The sequence below is a fragment of the Brachyistius frenatus genome, unplaced genomic scaffold, assembly GCF_029030835.1.
Source record: "Brachyistius frenatus isolate BFR_SWC_R1_liver_20210118 unplaced genomic scaffold, ASM2903083v1 Contig_9, whole genome shotgun sequence".
NCBI classification, from domain to species: domain Eukaryota; kingdom Metazoa; phylum Chordata; class Actinopteri; family Embiotocidae; genus Brachyistius; species Brachyistius frenatus.
Window position 1 is genome coordinate 1,043,367 of NW_027210608.1, and position 17,144 is coordinate 1,060,510.

Consider the following 17,144-nt stretch of genomic DNA (forward strand, 5'->3'; position numbering starts at 1 on the left):
GTCCTACGCAAAGAATTACCAGTTCATCTTGTATTAGTGCACACTAAATGCAAAATATTCACCCACAGTTTTTTTGTTTTTGTTTATATGGACACTGAAAAGCAGAATCAAGGAAAATGAAGCCATTTTATGTTTGCAGACTACTGCTGCACACAAGTTTTTTTTTTTTATTTGTGGGATAAAAAAAAAAGGCAGTGTTTTAGATGAATACAGTGGCATACTTTTTTTTGTCTGCAGTGGCGAAGCTTTCTAAATACACATCTTACTCACTTTTACTGGCATCTTCTCCTTGCCAACAGCAGCTCAGACTCATGGGTGCTGTAGAGGATATCATAGATAAGCATTTAAAACAGACAGAATAACAAATATATTAATATAATGTGTTTTTGTTGAGCAAGCCCACACATTTAAAACAAAAACTGAGTGGCAGAAACTGATAAAGTAGTGAAAACTAACTGCTTGATTACACAAAGGGCTTTCACTTAAGATCCACTCTGTTTCTGCTCTATTTGATTCCTGTTTTGCTGTAATCCTCTTTACAACATGTCTTTTAACTTGAATGAGTCCCTAAAAGACCCTCGGCAGCCCAGTAAAAGTCCCAGGAACAGTAAAACTGCGTTAACGTGAGTGATGGTGGCAGCACTTTGGTTTATATTGCTTGCCAGCAGCTCTTTACGAGACTGTGTCGAATACTTTCTGGCAAGGAAGGCGAGTTAGAGCGTGAGAGAGGAGGAGGACAATGCATTGTTGAGGATAATGTTGAATAATCACATTAAGATTACCTTTTCTCTTAGTTTACCGAGTCTAATTAGCTTCTCTGTGTGCATATCCCCCCCATCACACTTCTAGCATGCATTCCCTCTCAGGACGGATCAAACAGCAGGGTCAGCTGTGGTTCAGTGTCCAAGACTAAAGCCGGCTGCACTTTAGTGACTGCTGAAGGCCACTTTCAAGTTGTCAGTTAATGCCCCCGATACACTGGCCGACAGTGGAGAGGAGCAAACTAACAAAGGGAGCCGCAGTGACCTTTAACGTTGGACTGGATTTAGTGACACACGAGAGAAAGAGAAAATGGTGAAGAAGAGAGTTTGTCGGTAATACAGTTGGGTAAAAAAAGAAAAGAGCAGAAAACAGGTGAGATGAGGGAAAAGAGGAAGCGCCCCCACAGCGACAATGTTAAGTGTTTACAAGATGAAGATCTTTCTGCTCCTCCGTGCCTCTCTCACTGACACGCCGCCATCACACCTAATCAGCCAATCACTGCTGGATTCAGTCTAAGAGGCCTGATTGGCTGATTAACCAAGCTCATCAACACACCACCCGGTGGGACCGCAAACACGCACAGTAACACTGAATTGCACACGCACATACACACAATGTGCAAATGACTGTGTATCCCGTGGTATTTGTGCGCACATATGCATAATCTGTGCATACATTTGTTATCTTCTTTGCATTTGCAAAACAGAGTCTGAGTCTGAGTGGGCAACATGTCTGCAAGTCCATGAAGTTTTAAAACTTGAACAGTTTCATCACCTTAAGCACTTTAAAAGCAGCTGTACGATATTTTACATACATGGCTGCCATCTTTTCCTTAAACACAGAAGCAACAGAACCTTAGACTACATTTTTGGGAATATAATCATTTATATGTAATATTCACCTCTTATTAACTGGAAACAAAATTGCAAATATATAAACTAATTATAGTTACTATAATACAATCTGCAAAAATCTGTATCATAGAAACTTGTTGTAACAAATTGATGAAAAAGTATTGTGCTGGAGGGCCAGGTAACTAAAATGTGTCAGGAGGGCCTCCCACAGTGAGACTGTGGAGAGCCAGTTGGAAGTATGAAAAACATAAAACCGAGATATCAAAATGATTCCTCACTCAGGCTCGTTGCATGAGCTGGTAGGATGTGAGAGTACCGAGCTCACCCTATGAGGTCTTCCCCTCAGCGGAGTCTCTCCTCGCTGCTGGAGGGGAGACTGCGGGATTCACCAATTCACATTTGTGTTCGAGGACGAGGCTGGAACAATTGGTATTCTCAAAGGGCAACGCTTTTCAGTCAATGCAGTGTTCGGCACGTCGACAATTATATTATTACAAGAGTAATGTTAATTCAATCAATTTCGTGTATATTATATGTTGTTGTTTTTTCACTGTGGCGAGGAGTTTTGAACTTCCTGTTGGCTGCAGTGGACGCTGCGTTACAGACACGTCTTTACATGATCAAGGATTCCCACAGCAGCCTCGACACCACCTTCATTCTTCTTGTCATTATCGCTCCACCGTTTCTTCCTTTCATTTTATTTCCACAGCACATTATCATATGTATTTTCCCATGCAGAGCACGGCAACACGTGGGCTACTGCCGGGCCCGAAGGCAGATCAATGCCAATATTTATTTCATGTCCAATTACTGACGCAGAACCGCAATCCGCCGAACGCGTCGATGAAAGTAAACGTCGTCTCTCGGAGAAGCACACAGAAACCGCATTAGAAGTGCAGCCTGCAGCCTTAAGCTTCAAGAGCAGCCCATATGAGTACAAGTGCAGGTTATAGGATTCCAATACAGCGAGCTACAGGCATTACCAGGGGGGTGAGGGCTCCAGAAAGCTGAGTGAAATCCAGTTGCTTTGAGCAGGAGATCCTCTCTATCCCTTTTTCCTTCTCTTTCTTCACCTGTTTTTTGTTGTTGTTTTTTTTCCTTTCTGCTGCTTTGAGAAGCCAGTTCCCCCTCACCGCTTCAGGAATCCCGGCCACGCTACATATTGAACGAGCACTGCCTGCTGGTGCCGGAGTTACAGATAGAGGTCAAAATAAATCATAGTGTTTAAGTTTGAAACCATTTAGGTTTCCACTGATGCTGCTTTCTTCCATATATTTTGTTTGGCCATAATGTTGCCTGGGCTGGATGTTAAAATACCACTTCATCTCAGTAGCAGTGAGACTAAAAAAGTAAGAATAAAAAAGAAAAGCAGTATAAAATATCAGACCGGTATAGAGGTTCACAGCTAGAGCACAGCGTACACCCTCAGTGCTGTCATTCCCACTGATCTACAGCATTTTCCTGGTTATGGATCAATACTGCCGGCTCCGTGTTTGGTTATAATTACCAGATGAGCTGGTGTATCACTTAATGACTCGTACCCTCCCTTCTCTCTCTCTGTGTGTCCAGATTTGTTCCTGACGACTGTAGGGCACAGCTTTGAGACCTGGATCAACAAGGTAAGAAGCTTTTCTCTTTTTTTTTTGGACCGTTTTGCTTCTTGTTTCCTGCCACAGTTCAGTCAGCGCAGACGTGTTTGAGTCACTTTACTCCTCTGCAGCTGTAAACATAATACCGTTCTCATCATTAGTGTTTCAACATTGCAGGGCTCCTGTAAAGTAACAAATACTGCGGAAATATACCTGCAACAGTTGCTTTTATGTGCTGATTGATTTGTACTCATTAAGGACAACCTTTACAAATGCCCTAAATGACCACACCCCCAACCACATTAGAAATAGCTTTTTTTTTTCTTTTCTGACAAGTTATCAAAATCCCCAAATGGTACCGTGTCAAACAATAGAAAACATCAGATTCAAGAGGCCTGAACTGGTGGGTGTTTTCTGAAATATTGCTGTAATGAAATAAATAATAAGCTGAGTATCAAAACTGGATGGCAAATTCTCTCTTGTATAAGAATGTTGCAAAGCTTAAAGAAAAAAGAGAGAAAGAGCACCTACATTTAAAAATGTTCTAACTTCAATGAAATATTTCTTCAGCAGCACTTGATCACGTGTACGTGTAGGAATCCAATATTACCCGTGATCAACAAGCGCATGTGACAACATGATCAACTCAAACACGTTCACATTATGAAATTATATATATTGAATAAATGATGAGATTATGTAACATGAAATATTAAATGGATTCAGACCAAACTTTTTTTTTTTCCCAGTCAGTCTAAATAAACCAATGAACCATTTTAGCACAGGCAGCCAGATATATAATAAAAAAATGTTTCTGTATTCTCCAAAAGGGAAAATCACTTGATCATCTTAAAGAGCAGAAAATCCTCAGACATGTGTGAACATTGTCTTTAGGTGTGTGGAGGTATGTGTGAGTTCAACTATGTAGTCTCTAAAAAGTGTCATGTGGTGAACTCTCAGGGATCTAATGGTGGTTCACAACTCAAGGTCCCAAAGAGGGCGGCAGGTTCACTCTGAGGGGGATGTGAGTGTGTGGATCAACTTTGTTTCACAGAACTATCTGTGTGTTACAACTGACCATGTTATGTACCATTTGTTGATCAGCGCTGATTGTTCAGAGATAATCCTCTCGGATCTCACAGCACACAGGTCCGTCACAGTGCGTTTTCGCTACTGCTCGATTTTTGCTGGTTTCCTTATTAGGTCATTTTTCAATGTTTTTTGTGTTTCCAGCAAAAGCATTTGACAACATTATCATTGTTAACAACATTTACGTTGTTAAATGGTCTTTTTTTTTAAATGTTTTGTTTATTGCTGTCATTTCCTACTTTGTGCTGTAGCCTGCAGACAAAGCGAATACAGTTTACTGTGTTTCAGTTGTTAAAAAATGATCATAATAAGTATTTCGCACACAGCCTGTACAGGAGCAGGAGGAGAGTGCATTTCGTGTCCTACTTGAATGACCAGGGTGGTAGACGATGATGTACTGATGTGATAACGGTCGGGAGTTTACACATGGTGGTTTTATTTTTAAAATGAACTGGATATTTAATGCCGTTCCTGTCTGACTTCCTGTCGGCTGATCTGCTCTGTGCAGATTGACGTACTTTGATACGGGCTTCCGTCAAAATTACGCTAGGTGCGTATTTCTAGCAAAGTGGAGCAGTGAGCCGCTTCTGGGACGCTGCTGACGCGGCATCACGAGAGTCGTCTAGAAAGGCAGGGATCAGATGCGGTGCAGCCTTAAGGAGGCCGAAGTTCACCTCACAGGAATGTTTTTTTTACCGTGTTTAGATTTACAGGCACCTGATCTGAGCCACTATCTGCCGTTAACTAAAGACCTACAGTTTAGCCACCAACAGGAAACTCATGTATGTCTTTGTTAAGTACAACCAAAGGCATTGATGTAGTGATCAGAGAAGGATGATCCACCCGCTGCTCCTCTGTTCATTTCCTCGATGCAACAAACAGGTCTGCAGAGCTTTAGTGGGCTTGTGAGTGCAGGATCGCTGGCACTGCTGCAGGACTAGTTAATATTCTGGGGGAGCAGGGAGGGAAGGCCGTGGCTCTGGGCTTTTGTCAAAGAGGCCTATTTGAAATTCAGCAGGTCGAGGCACAAGCTGAACAGTAGTCTATCTTATCACAGAGAAGGGGAATAGGAGAAAGGACGGGGAGGCAGTGAGGAAGAAGAGAAGTGGAGGGAGATTGAAGGATTTGGCAGAGACAGAGTGTGAGTGTGAACGGAGAGAGATCGAGCAGGAGCAAAACAGAGCAAATAAACTGCCATGCCCAAAGAGCAGCGGGATATGTGACGGGTGAGAGGACGAAGCAGGAGAATTTCAGAGAACATCTAAAGATTATTTCCAACTTTTAGAAGGATTGTAAACCGTTTTGCTTGTCCAGTTTGTGTTTCGACAAAATACATCTTAAAAACAGGTTTTTCATGCAGCTGTGAATCTTTTAAAGGACAGATCATTCCTCCTATAAACCCTCCACTTATTAAAAATATGTGTAGCCCACCTTCTCAACTCCAATTGCAGTTCAGGGTCTTCATATCATACCCCTGTCACACCCCATAGGAGGTGAATTGGAGAGGGTCTACGAAAACATAGATTTTAGGAATGTGTCTACAATAGCCCAATTTAATGGTATGACTCTGACGAAGGTGCAGAGAGGCCTGGTTAGTTTAAAATACAGCTATACTGTCACTGAGTTTAAACTCCCACGCATTCATATGAAGCCCAGTTTTATCCCTTGCTTTCTACTTTGAAATAACATTCCTTTAACACATGACTATTTAAACCACGCACATTGAATGAAATACAGTCAACGATTATTATAAACCCAAATTGTGACCCACTGAAAATAAAAAAAAAACCACAATAACACCCGTCGGTGTGATGGTACCATAACGTTGGCCTGCTTGTTGGAGCTCATTTAAATCCTCAAGGAAAAGCTGTGGTCAGCACTCACTGTTCCTCGGTTACTTAGAGAGAGGGAGATAACAGTCTTTGCAAACCCTTGTGTCCAGCAGGAGGCGCTGTGATGAGAGGACAATCCGTCCTGTCTCTGTCCCTCTGCAGCTCAGTCCTGAGCACATCTACTGCAGCAGCTTGTGGCAGCACTCGACACACTAGCAAGAAAGTCACAACACCAATGAGTTGTCTATGTTGCTACAACAAAGGTCCGTGTCATCATGTTTATCGACCATCCTCACTCAGAAACTCAAAACAAAGCACTCCGGCTCTCTTCTCCCAGCTGCTTGTTAGCAGCTCAGCCCAGACGGGGCAGCGACCTCAGCGGCACTGAAGAGTTTTACCGACCCACACGGCTTCCAGCACGGCTCACTTTCTGGTTTTATTGGACCGTACACGGCTACAAAATACTCCGGTTCTAACTCGACCAACTAACAACAATAAAACACATTTTCTGAACTTCCAACTCGTGCTACATCTCTGTATCTTCACCCGCTTCCCCTCGTCTGCATCGAGCGCTCCTCTCTTTAGCCACGCCCCTCTCTTTAGCCACGCCCCTCTAAGAACCCGGTAGGTTACCAAAAAGCTCTCTGCTTGTCCTGATTGGCTGGCAACACATTGACACCTGACCAACCAATAGGTAAGGACACAGGACAACTAAAAACTTTAGGACGCCAAAGTACTTTTCCAAACTATACTTGTCTGCCTATGAACACAAATGTAAATGAACTGTTTTACAGAATCACAAAGAAACATGTGAACAAATTAGCAGGGTGCTACATATGTGTGTCTAAAGATCATCATCATCATCATGTACCAATTTCAGAATAAATGACTACGTATACACGCAAATACAAACCTACATTCAATTATAAACCAACCTCCTTCCATCAGGCGTCTTCAGGGAAGTCATGAAGCACTTTACCCTTGAACAGAATCAGACAAACATGTTAGTACTCCCTCCACATTTGGATTCCTCTCAAAATCCCCATCATGGAAAATATATGAAACAAGTGGAAATATGAACGCACAAAACATCCATAAAGTTTCAGAATTTTGCTTTGCGAGACATAATTTACCTTACGACAAAAAAATATAGAAGCATTTTCCCTCCATGATGACAAACTACATTTATTCATAACGTAGTTGATCATACTGTAACTAATATAGTGCAGTTCCTGTCATCCTGAGGACGATCAGGTCTGACACTTAGAAGATGAAGAATTTTGTTGTAGTTGTTTTAAAGCAGCAAACTTTTTTACTCTCGAATCAGTAGATTTTTAGAATAAAATGTATAAATGTACTCCGTTACATGGCTCTAAAGTGCAAAACAGGACTTTACACTCTCAGTAACACGCCCTGAATCCTTGATGTGCAATCAACTGAAAATGTGGTGTGTGTGTGTGTGTGTGTGTGTGTGTGTGTGTGTGTGTGTGTGTGTGTGTGTGTGTGTGTGTGTGTGTGTGTGTGTGTGTGTGTGTGTGTGTGTGAGAGTTCAAATGGGGAGTCATTTGACATCCAAGAGCTGTTTTATCTGTGGAAGGAAAGTCAGTAGAAAATGTGTAATAATTCAAATAGTGAATGTGGACATTTGTCTCCCTGCAGCGGCGCTTTGTTTCACTTTGTGCCACTTATTCATTGTAATTAATTCATCATTCAATCTTTTTTTCTTTTCTTTTTTTGACTCTGTTCATTTGTAGTGTGCCTTTGTATCTGCGTCTTGTAATTTAGTGCACTGCACCACCTGCCAATTGATTGAAAAAGCTTAATTGTTGTGTGAAGTGGATCTCTTAAATCCTATTGGAACTAAGTGTAGAGCGAGGGATTTGGAAAGCAAGACAAAGTGAGCCAATGCACTCAGCGACACACAGAAGGGGTTTTAGCCTTGTCAGTAAGAATCAGGGTCTCTGCTGTTTCTCTATCACTCCATCTTATTCTCCACTTCAGCCCATGAAAAAGCCCAAATGCTTTCCTTTCAACTCGCCTCCGTCTCTCTGCTTGCTCTGTTCCTGTTTTCTTGTAATGCACCTCCAGCTCGGCAACTCACAAATTCTCCACACGCAGACAAAACAAGTCCTCACATCCACACACACTCGAATGAATTCCAAAATCCTGTTCTTCCACAGGCACGACATAGATGCACACACCTGCACATAAACAGAAACACGGAAGCCATTTCCCAGCATCCTCAGTGCATTAGACCCCTGTTAATCCCATCGCTGTCTCCGGTTCAATGCGGCTGCATCTATCGGTCGCAGGCCAGCACGCTCCTCTTTCTCCAGCACTCTGTTTTAATTACTTTTCTCTGTTTTCTCTCCCCCCCTAAGTCTCCCTCCATCCCTCCCCGTCCCTCTGTTTTCTTGTGATTACACCAGAGAAGGAAGTCACAAAGGAGGAAATAAAAATCAACAAGCAGCAGAGATGAGTGAGGAGAGGTGTTTTCATTGGCTGGCAAGTCGAGCCAAGCAGTTTAAAAGGTCAATTCTATAACGGCAGATATAATAATTTAGTTCATTATTCAGGGAGAAGCTAATTTTCTTCCCTGACACTCACTTAACACACACCTATTGCAGTGTGCCACATGATTTTCAGGCTCTCTCTTTTAGTCTCTCATAGTAAGAAACACGTTTTATATCAGTCCACCTGCTTTTCCACCGCTTAATCACAGACGCTCTTTATAAGGAGAGGAAAATACATGTCAGAGTGTTGTCAAAGGTACAAGAAGAGTTCAATTTGAGATGTGATTCTTCGGGCCATTAGACAAGCTAACATGTGGAGTTAGGTTATAACTATTACAAATGTTTCCTTCAGGCTTAAAAGCATAATATGCACATAATGGAGTGGTTACCTGAGCTGACGTAACCCTTACCTCATACAGGGAAACAAATTATCCAAAAATATTTCAGTTCACACATTTCTTCTTGAAGACAGTAGATACCTGGAGAACATATTGTTCTTCAAAACAAAGTTATGAGAATAGCTATTTGTTTACACTATAGTGGGTTTTCACAGCATGCTGTCTGACTATATTCTACATGTGTAACCATTTGAATTCAGAGGGAGGATAAGACGTTTATCCCGTCTACCAGCTTTATTAATGCGCTTTATGGCTGCAGTCTCATGCACACAGACAGAGTCGGAGTCTTCCTCCCACTGTTACTGGCTCAAGAAACACATAAGGCACCACTGCACAAACCTTCACATACATCCACTTCAAACATCAACATGTACATCCACACAATGAAGGTCCATGTTGATGTTTGGAGCCATGTTGACTCAGGACACACTCATCGTCCTGCAAACTTTTGGGGCAGTAAAGTCTCTTTCACGGCTGCAGTTGTGCTTATGTCGTTCCACTTTTCAGAGGTGAGCGCGTGTGCGTGTGCGTGTTCGTGTTCATGCGGGAAACAGATGCATGTGTCGGGAGTGATGTGAACAGAAGGGAGGAATAATAACAAGACCTGTAATCCCGTCACCTTCACACATCAATCAGCTGTTGTCAGTCTAAAACACACACACACACACACACACACACACACACACACACACACACACACACACACACACACACACACACACACACACACACACACACACACACACACACACACACACACACACACACACACACACACACACACACACACACACACAGTTTTAATCATGACATATTGCAATCAGACAACCAGAATCAGTAAATCACATTCTCTTGGATGTTATCTTCAATGTATAGAAAGTTAACAACTTATTGCCACATCTATATTGTATTTTTACTCATGCACAATGATCTGAAGAGCATGGAACAACACACCTGCAGCTCTCTGTATGTTTACAGGTAACATCATGAGAGTACATGTTCAGTTTGAAGGCTCTGTACCGCACTGCCCTCTGAAACAACTCCTGCTGCAGCTGCATTAGGAGTTTTAGGATTCTTGTCACAGTCAGCAGTATTTAAGAAATGCATGATTAGCAAAGGGAGAAAACATAACAAATGAAGCCCATGTGACTTTCAGGAATAACGATCCCATTTGCAAAATGCACTTCTGGCAAAAATGTATAAACTTGTATGCCCAAATTTTAAAATGACATTGTCCCACCTGTTTCTAAGTATTTTTGAAGGCTGAATCAAAAAACAGCCAGCACGCACCTCGGTCCTGACCGTATCACTGAAGTGCCAATAATCATGTTAAAGAACACCCTCTCATGTAATATTGCAAAGATACAACAAGTTACCAACTAAATATATATTGTAAGGCCAAATATACAACTTTTTGTTACCGTGATCTCTGTTTCCATGGCAATACATGGGGTAAGGCTGACGACTGGAAAACAATCAGTCGTGTCAGTAGAAGCGAATGTAATGTATGCAATATTTACCACTCCAGGAAGTAGTCCGACTCTTAGTAACGGCCCTAGCAACAGAGATGAGCTCTAGTCGGCTTCATTGCTTTCTAGAGATCGTTTCTCAAACTCAATAACGACAGCACATAGAAACACTAAACTGCTTAGCTCGCTCAATCTCGTAAGATATCTGCGGAAAGAAGAATTTAATGGACTCGTGTATTTTTATTTTAGCACCGTGTCAAGTTCAAACCAAACTGGTCAAGCGAGCCGCCGCTAGGAGGAGTATCTGTGGTGTTACGGGACGGGTGCACGGAGCAACAAAAATGGATCAAAAGAGACCCAATGGGTCACAATTAATAGGCCTATAACAAGTGGACACAACATTATATTGCATATTATATGAAATTCAATTCCAATTATATATTCCCGTTGAGAAGGCGGGGTGATATTTCCAGTGATGAGCAGAGTGTGACGCTTCATGATGATTGAACTGATTTGGCGGTTAAAGGTCACGGTGACCTCACATTCATCCCGTCGCTCAGTTCGTCCCATTCTCATGAACAGGACATGTCAGGTCAAGGTCATGGTGATTTTGGGTCCGTAACTAGAAATGTATACAAATTATGACAAAATATCACACAAATGTCAAATAGCATACAATGATGCGATGTCGACATTTCTTATTGAAAAGGCCAAAAGGTCAGATTAACTGTGACATCATAATGTTTTCTGTCCATTATCCAACACCGTAACTCAGGAACAGAAGGGGAGTCTGTGACCATATTTAACATTTGGTCAAAACTGTATCTTGGTTGTCCACCTTAAAACTGCTGATTGTAGAAATATTCTGTGTTGTCAGGTTGAAGATGTGTGTGAAGCCTGCACGTTTTAGAATTAGCAGCAACATCCAGATTTTAAACATTATCGACTGTCATGGTTACAACTCAGAATCAGCTTTTTTTGGGGGGGTTGGCACTGTACTTCCTTAGAAGAGGATTTTAACCCACGTTAGCCAGCGAGTGCATTCTGATCTTTCTTTTCTTGCTGGGCTTCTTTTCTGTCTCTGCTCATGCTAACTTCTTAGCTTGTGTTTACTCCAAATAAACGCTTTGCTTTTCCCAGAAACAAAAAAACACTTCATTTGCAAAAGAGTTAATTTCCCAAAGGGGACCTGGCTGTCTCCAGATATCAAACTCCAGGCTGTTGAGCAGTCATGCAACAGCCCCATTCAGATGTCAAAATATTGAAGTACGAACTGACCTAAAGAGAACTTCAGGCTGCACCATTATAAATCTTACTGGACCATCACATTGGCAGCACTATTCATTAGTGTCCTAATCTTAATGTCTCAGGGTGGAGTGGGAGGCTGTGACTGTGTGGCTGCCATCAGGATGATCGAGTAGGCACTTTCTGTGATAGTTTTCTGGAAGAATTAGACCCACGACACTTCCAGAGGGCTCAACAACAGTTTCTGGTATTTCACAATTACTCTCCTAGGTCCTCGGTATAGGTCCTATGCATCCTATGCCTCCATGCATAGGACCTATACAGACTGCACAGCAACAGACCAGAGACGACAGTTTGACGTGTCTCAGTGGGAAAATAATAAATGAAAGCTGCCTGGATTCATTTAACTACCTCAGTTTCAGCATCCTTGCATTGTGCCACTGTATCATGCTTGTTGAGAAACTTGAACAGAACTGAGTGATTGCTAATGACATTAGCAGCAAATGTGTGAAAATATAATGTGTTTTTTGTAAAGGCCGAGACACTGGACCTACGTAGTATTATTATTTAAACATATTTAAAATGATATGTCGATCCATCACCTGACCCTTCACTCCGGTGGCCTGCTCCCAGCCCCTGATATTAACACTCATTTTACTTTTTAATGATAATTAAATTTAATAGAAATTTGGGGGGGGGGCGACCCTTTAAATAATCCAGGAGAGCAGCCAAAGCTCTGGAGACCGGTTCCTCAGTTGAACTCAAGTTAAAGTTGTCGGTGTCCACACATGATTTTAAACTACGGTCTGCACCTTGTTGGAAATATTTTTATGGTTTATTATCATGCCGCATCACGACACTTCCTGTTGGTGGCAGGAGTGGCCCTTGACACGCGTCGTGTATCGCTGGCTGAGTTATCAGGTTGTGTGTTCTTGCCAATTATACTCATTACAAGTCAGCCAATGAATGTTGTTTTCTTGCCATTGTACCAGCAGCTGACCGTTTTATTGTGTGTTATGTGTTTACCATGGAAAAGGTTTTGTTCAAACAAGGATTTCCTTCCTGCATTACGTAGTTGTGGATGTTGGCAGCATTTCATACTTTTGTTGTTGTGGAATTTACCTCTGCACAGAAAATCAATATAACGGAGAGTGCGTTGCATTACGATGTCAGAGTCGCAGGAACAGAGTTGTGAGGATCTGTCCAGCGTTGTTACTCAGAGCAGTATTTATTTGAAACGTTATATTTTTCAGTTCATTCCCACTGATGATGTGCAGCACGGAGACGCTGTGATGTGTACTGTTGGTTTTGATAGTAGTCGCCCTTCTTTGTTTCATTGACCTAAAAGTTTACTTAAAGAAGAGTTAGTGCCATCTCTGCATGATGGAGGTGCTGCATTACTTAATGATGACTTTGAATAATACAGTGTAGTTATTTGCATGGTGCCCGTTTTATCTCGTCATTCGTGAGTCTGTTCTCTGTTGTCGTTCAACAGAACATTACATTATGTGTTCAATGAAAATCATCATGGAACAGTTTTACATTTAGGCAACCGTTGTCTGCCACACAATAGTGTTAGTCTTTGAGCACATATACACCCCCTCTCACGCACTCATATATAATGTATATGTTGCTCTCTGACTCAACCATCTCTCTCACTCTCTCTGTTTCTGACTGTCTCTCTCACTTTCTCATACATCACTAATGTTGGTATCAGCAGGCAACAGAACCCCACTGCACACAACCTCTCTCTCTCTCTCACACACACACACACACACACACACACACACACACACACACACACACACACACACACACACACACACACACACACACACACACACACACACACACACACACACACACACCAGATACATCTGATGAGTGTCAAAGCTCTCACACGTATTGTTTTCTGTGTAAACCAGCAGCATAAACCCATGATGACTTGCTGTCATTTTATGTTACAGCAATATGTCCTCCAGAAAAGCAGTAACCCTTGACAACTCCCTATGTCACTACAGTACTTCCATTGTGTGCTATGACCATCAAATGATATGACCGTATGCACTGCAGCCTAACACCTAGCACCTCACAACTAATGTAATAAACACGTTACAGCTAAAAGGAATCGTTGATGAACCAGTTAATTACTCAAACAACAGTAAAATATTGTTCTGAAAATTGTTGGGTTTTAGATGTGTCCAACTTCTCAAATGTAAGGATTTCCTTTGCCCATCTGTTATAATATTTTTCATATGTTTGGATTTTGAACTGTTGGTCAGACAAATACAGCAGACTGAAGACACCACCTGAGCTCTGGGAAATGATGATTAGCATTTTACAATGAGAAAATAATGTGCAGATGAAACAAATGTTCAGTTGGATCAACAGGAAATAAACAATTTAACAGCTGATATGTTGTTTTAGTTAAAAAATAAAAACACATAATGGGACAATGCTGTTGGTGCTTCAGAGTTGGTTGAAGAAACCTTCGACTCAGGAAAATGCAATATGTGATTTTTACTATATTTTGAGAATTAGACCAAACAAACAAATAGAACATTGTCAAAAAGCTATTTTGAAAAGAGTCATAATAGTTTTAGCCATAACATAAATTAATTGCACAAACATGAATGTGATTTTACTTCAGTAAACTCTCTGCTTGACTGCATGTAAAAGACCAAATAAACAGTTTTGTAACACATAAACACATACTTCAATTTTCAGGGACTTGTGTGAGTAAAATATTTATCTTCCAATATGACGTAAAGGAAAACACAGTTGAACATTAAAAAAAACAACTTTATCTGCATATTTGAGATTTTATTATATATTTTAAGATCGTTTTAAGTTTTACAACAAATAAAGGTACTAAAGATTCTCATTCAGTATAAATGTTGTTGCTGTGAATGTTGAAGCTTTTTTTTTATCCGTCAGCTGTAGAGTTCCAGCATCCGCTAGAAAATGTATGTACAGTATATATGCAGCCAGTGGTAGTGAACTGAGAATATGCACTTCTCATGTTTATGTGCATATACACACACCAAAGTTATCTTTTTATAATTTATTTTCTCTGCTCCATTAAAGGTCCCTTAAACCTCCTACTGGATCTATGGTTGTGTTCCAAATGGCGTACTTCCCTTAGTACTAAGATATAGTACTTTTACATGTACTTGTGTAGTATTTAAATTTCAACAGGCTAGTGTTGTCTCAAATCATACACTGCGGTTCTGCACTTACAAGAACATAACTGTAACGTTTGAACGCATCACCTGCCAACATATGTCGGCTTTAATTATTTGAACCAGAACTGTTTAACACACACAATAAACACACTGATGGCTTCTACCCCACAGCAGTATGGTGGTACTTACTGAAAAAGACACACTTTTGTGCAGTTTTCAGCAACGGCTGCAGCTTCCTCAGACGCCTCGATTTAAAAAAATCTTTATATCGGTGGTCATTCCCTTCCTGCTGCGCAGCAAAAAGTGGCACCCGTTGAGTGTGAAAGTGTGCCGCATATCACACTCAATTTGGAACCGTTTTGAGTGCATCATCCTGGTACTTGTAGGTCACCGCATGTTTCCATACTTGTGATTGTCAGTGGACTCTAAATTGAGTGTTATATAGTGACTGTACATAATTACCCCATTTGGAACACAGCACATTTCAACCATGGCTGACTTACTCATAATCCTTACAGAAAACACACCTGTAGTTGCAGTATGTATGAGCATGTATCAACCATGATAACCCCTCTGTCTCCCTTCCTTTCTCTCTCCTTGTTTGTCTACCAACTGTTGTTCTCTCAGGACGGGAACTTCACCAAAACTGAAGTCATGTCAACGCCACAGGCCGCGGTTGTCGGACAGTCCTCATTTGTCGACTTTGGTGAGAATAACAAAGTTTTGTCATTTGCTGTGTTTGTGTGACTGACTGTGACTGTGATCGGACACTCGAAATGGGAAAACTCAAAAACAGAGGAAGTCAATGTGTAAACACACTGAAGACTCTTAGAAAAAGTTGTCGAGACGGGAGTAGGCTAGATTGTACTTGCCACATATGTGTGTGCGTGTGTGGCAGATCCTTCCTCTTCCAAGTCCTCTAAGCTCCCTCTGCATTTGAAGCTGTGGAGCTTCAAAGGCTTCCAAATAGGACTGTCTGGTCTTTTTGGCTCTGGCAGTTTCACTACAGCCCTCTCATCACATAACGTTTTTTTTGTCCCTATAGAAACTCGCAGCACAAATACCACGACTCAACCTTTCCCCAACAGGCTAATCTCACACATGTGCACACAGTTGCAGGCACACACTCCGGCACAACACGCGCTGATACACTCTTCCAATCCCACATGGAGCCAGATTTTTGTGAACATCTTATCCCCTTAAACAATCTTGGCCAGTAGTATTCATTGTTCCGCTCAGAATTACGTTTATCCTCAGAAAATCTCCACGGGCTCTCTAATCTCCAGGCTGCAGCCTGTGCACCACAAAGTGGCCCCCGGTCATCTTGTCAGAAGGGGGTGGGTGTTGTGGTGGCTCTTGGGATTGTTTTTAAGGGTAAATAACATTTCAGTTAACAATCTGATGGTGTACAACAGTGAAGTGAAGTTAAGATAATGTGGATGGAAAACTGAAAGAGTAATATTGCTCTGATCTCAGCTTCTGCTGTGGAGGCGCCCTGAACAGTGCACAACACCTACTGCTGATGGAGCTGTTCTCAGGTAGTGAGCACGAAGTGAGCGCACGCTACTAGGATGGCTGTCAAAGGATGAGTTCACAGTTTTCTAGAGCCTTTAGTCAAATACAAGTCGTTATTCTTACATTTAAAGTAAGGCTTTGTAGCTTCTGATGGACAGTGATAATCACTGTACTGTGCTGTTTTGCACAGCTCTTCCCAGAGGTCACTGTACATCCAGCATCTTTCTTGCAGTAGAGGTCTTTGAAAATGTGCAAATTCTCCGTTGTCTCCTCTCACAAACACTGTCCGCAGTAATTCACATGTGGCGGCTTAATGACTGCAGGGCAAAATGCTGCAGTGTGTCCACTCATGTAACATCTGTGGTTTTTAGTCCGCTGCTTCATGCTGACTGTGCATTTCAACTTTTCAACAACCAAACCCAAATGGATAATGCACCATTTTGTGGGGAACCGGTGGATATTTTCCCAAACAGACAATGCATACTACATCATTCAGATAAAGAGGAAAAAACTATAAACTTGATAGGATGTCAATCCTATCAAGTTTATAGTTTTTTCTGGTTTTGTGGGTCTTTTTTTGTTTTGTTTGTGTGTTCATAAAATGTTTATATTATGCTTCTTAGAAAATTCAGACCAATTCCTTTCATTCTGTGTGTGTGTGTGACTTTATCACTCAGTTTGAGCTACATGCTG

The 17,144-nt window shown here is 41.5% G+C and overlaps 1 protein-coding gene across 1 annotated transcript in view; it reads left to right on the forward strand.

Moving 5' to 3' along the window:
• itfg1 (integrin alpha FG-GAP repeat containing 1) overlaps nucleotides 1–17,144 on the forward strand; it is a 155,991-nt gene that overhangs the window by 24,493 nt on the left and 114,354 nt on the right. The window contains exons 7-8 of the mRNA XM_069690287.1: nucleotides 3,186–3,235; nucleotides 15,564–15,642. Coding sequence (XP_069546388.1) covers nucleotides 3,186–3,235; nucleotides 15,564–15,642 — 129 coding nt within the window. The remainder of the gene's footprint in view (nucleotides 1–3,185; nucleotides 3,236–15,563; nucleotides 15,643–17,144) is intronic.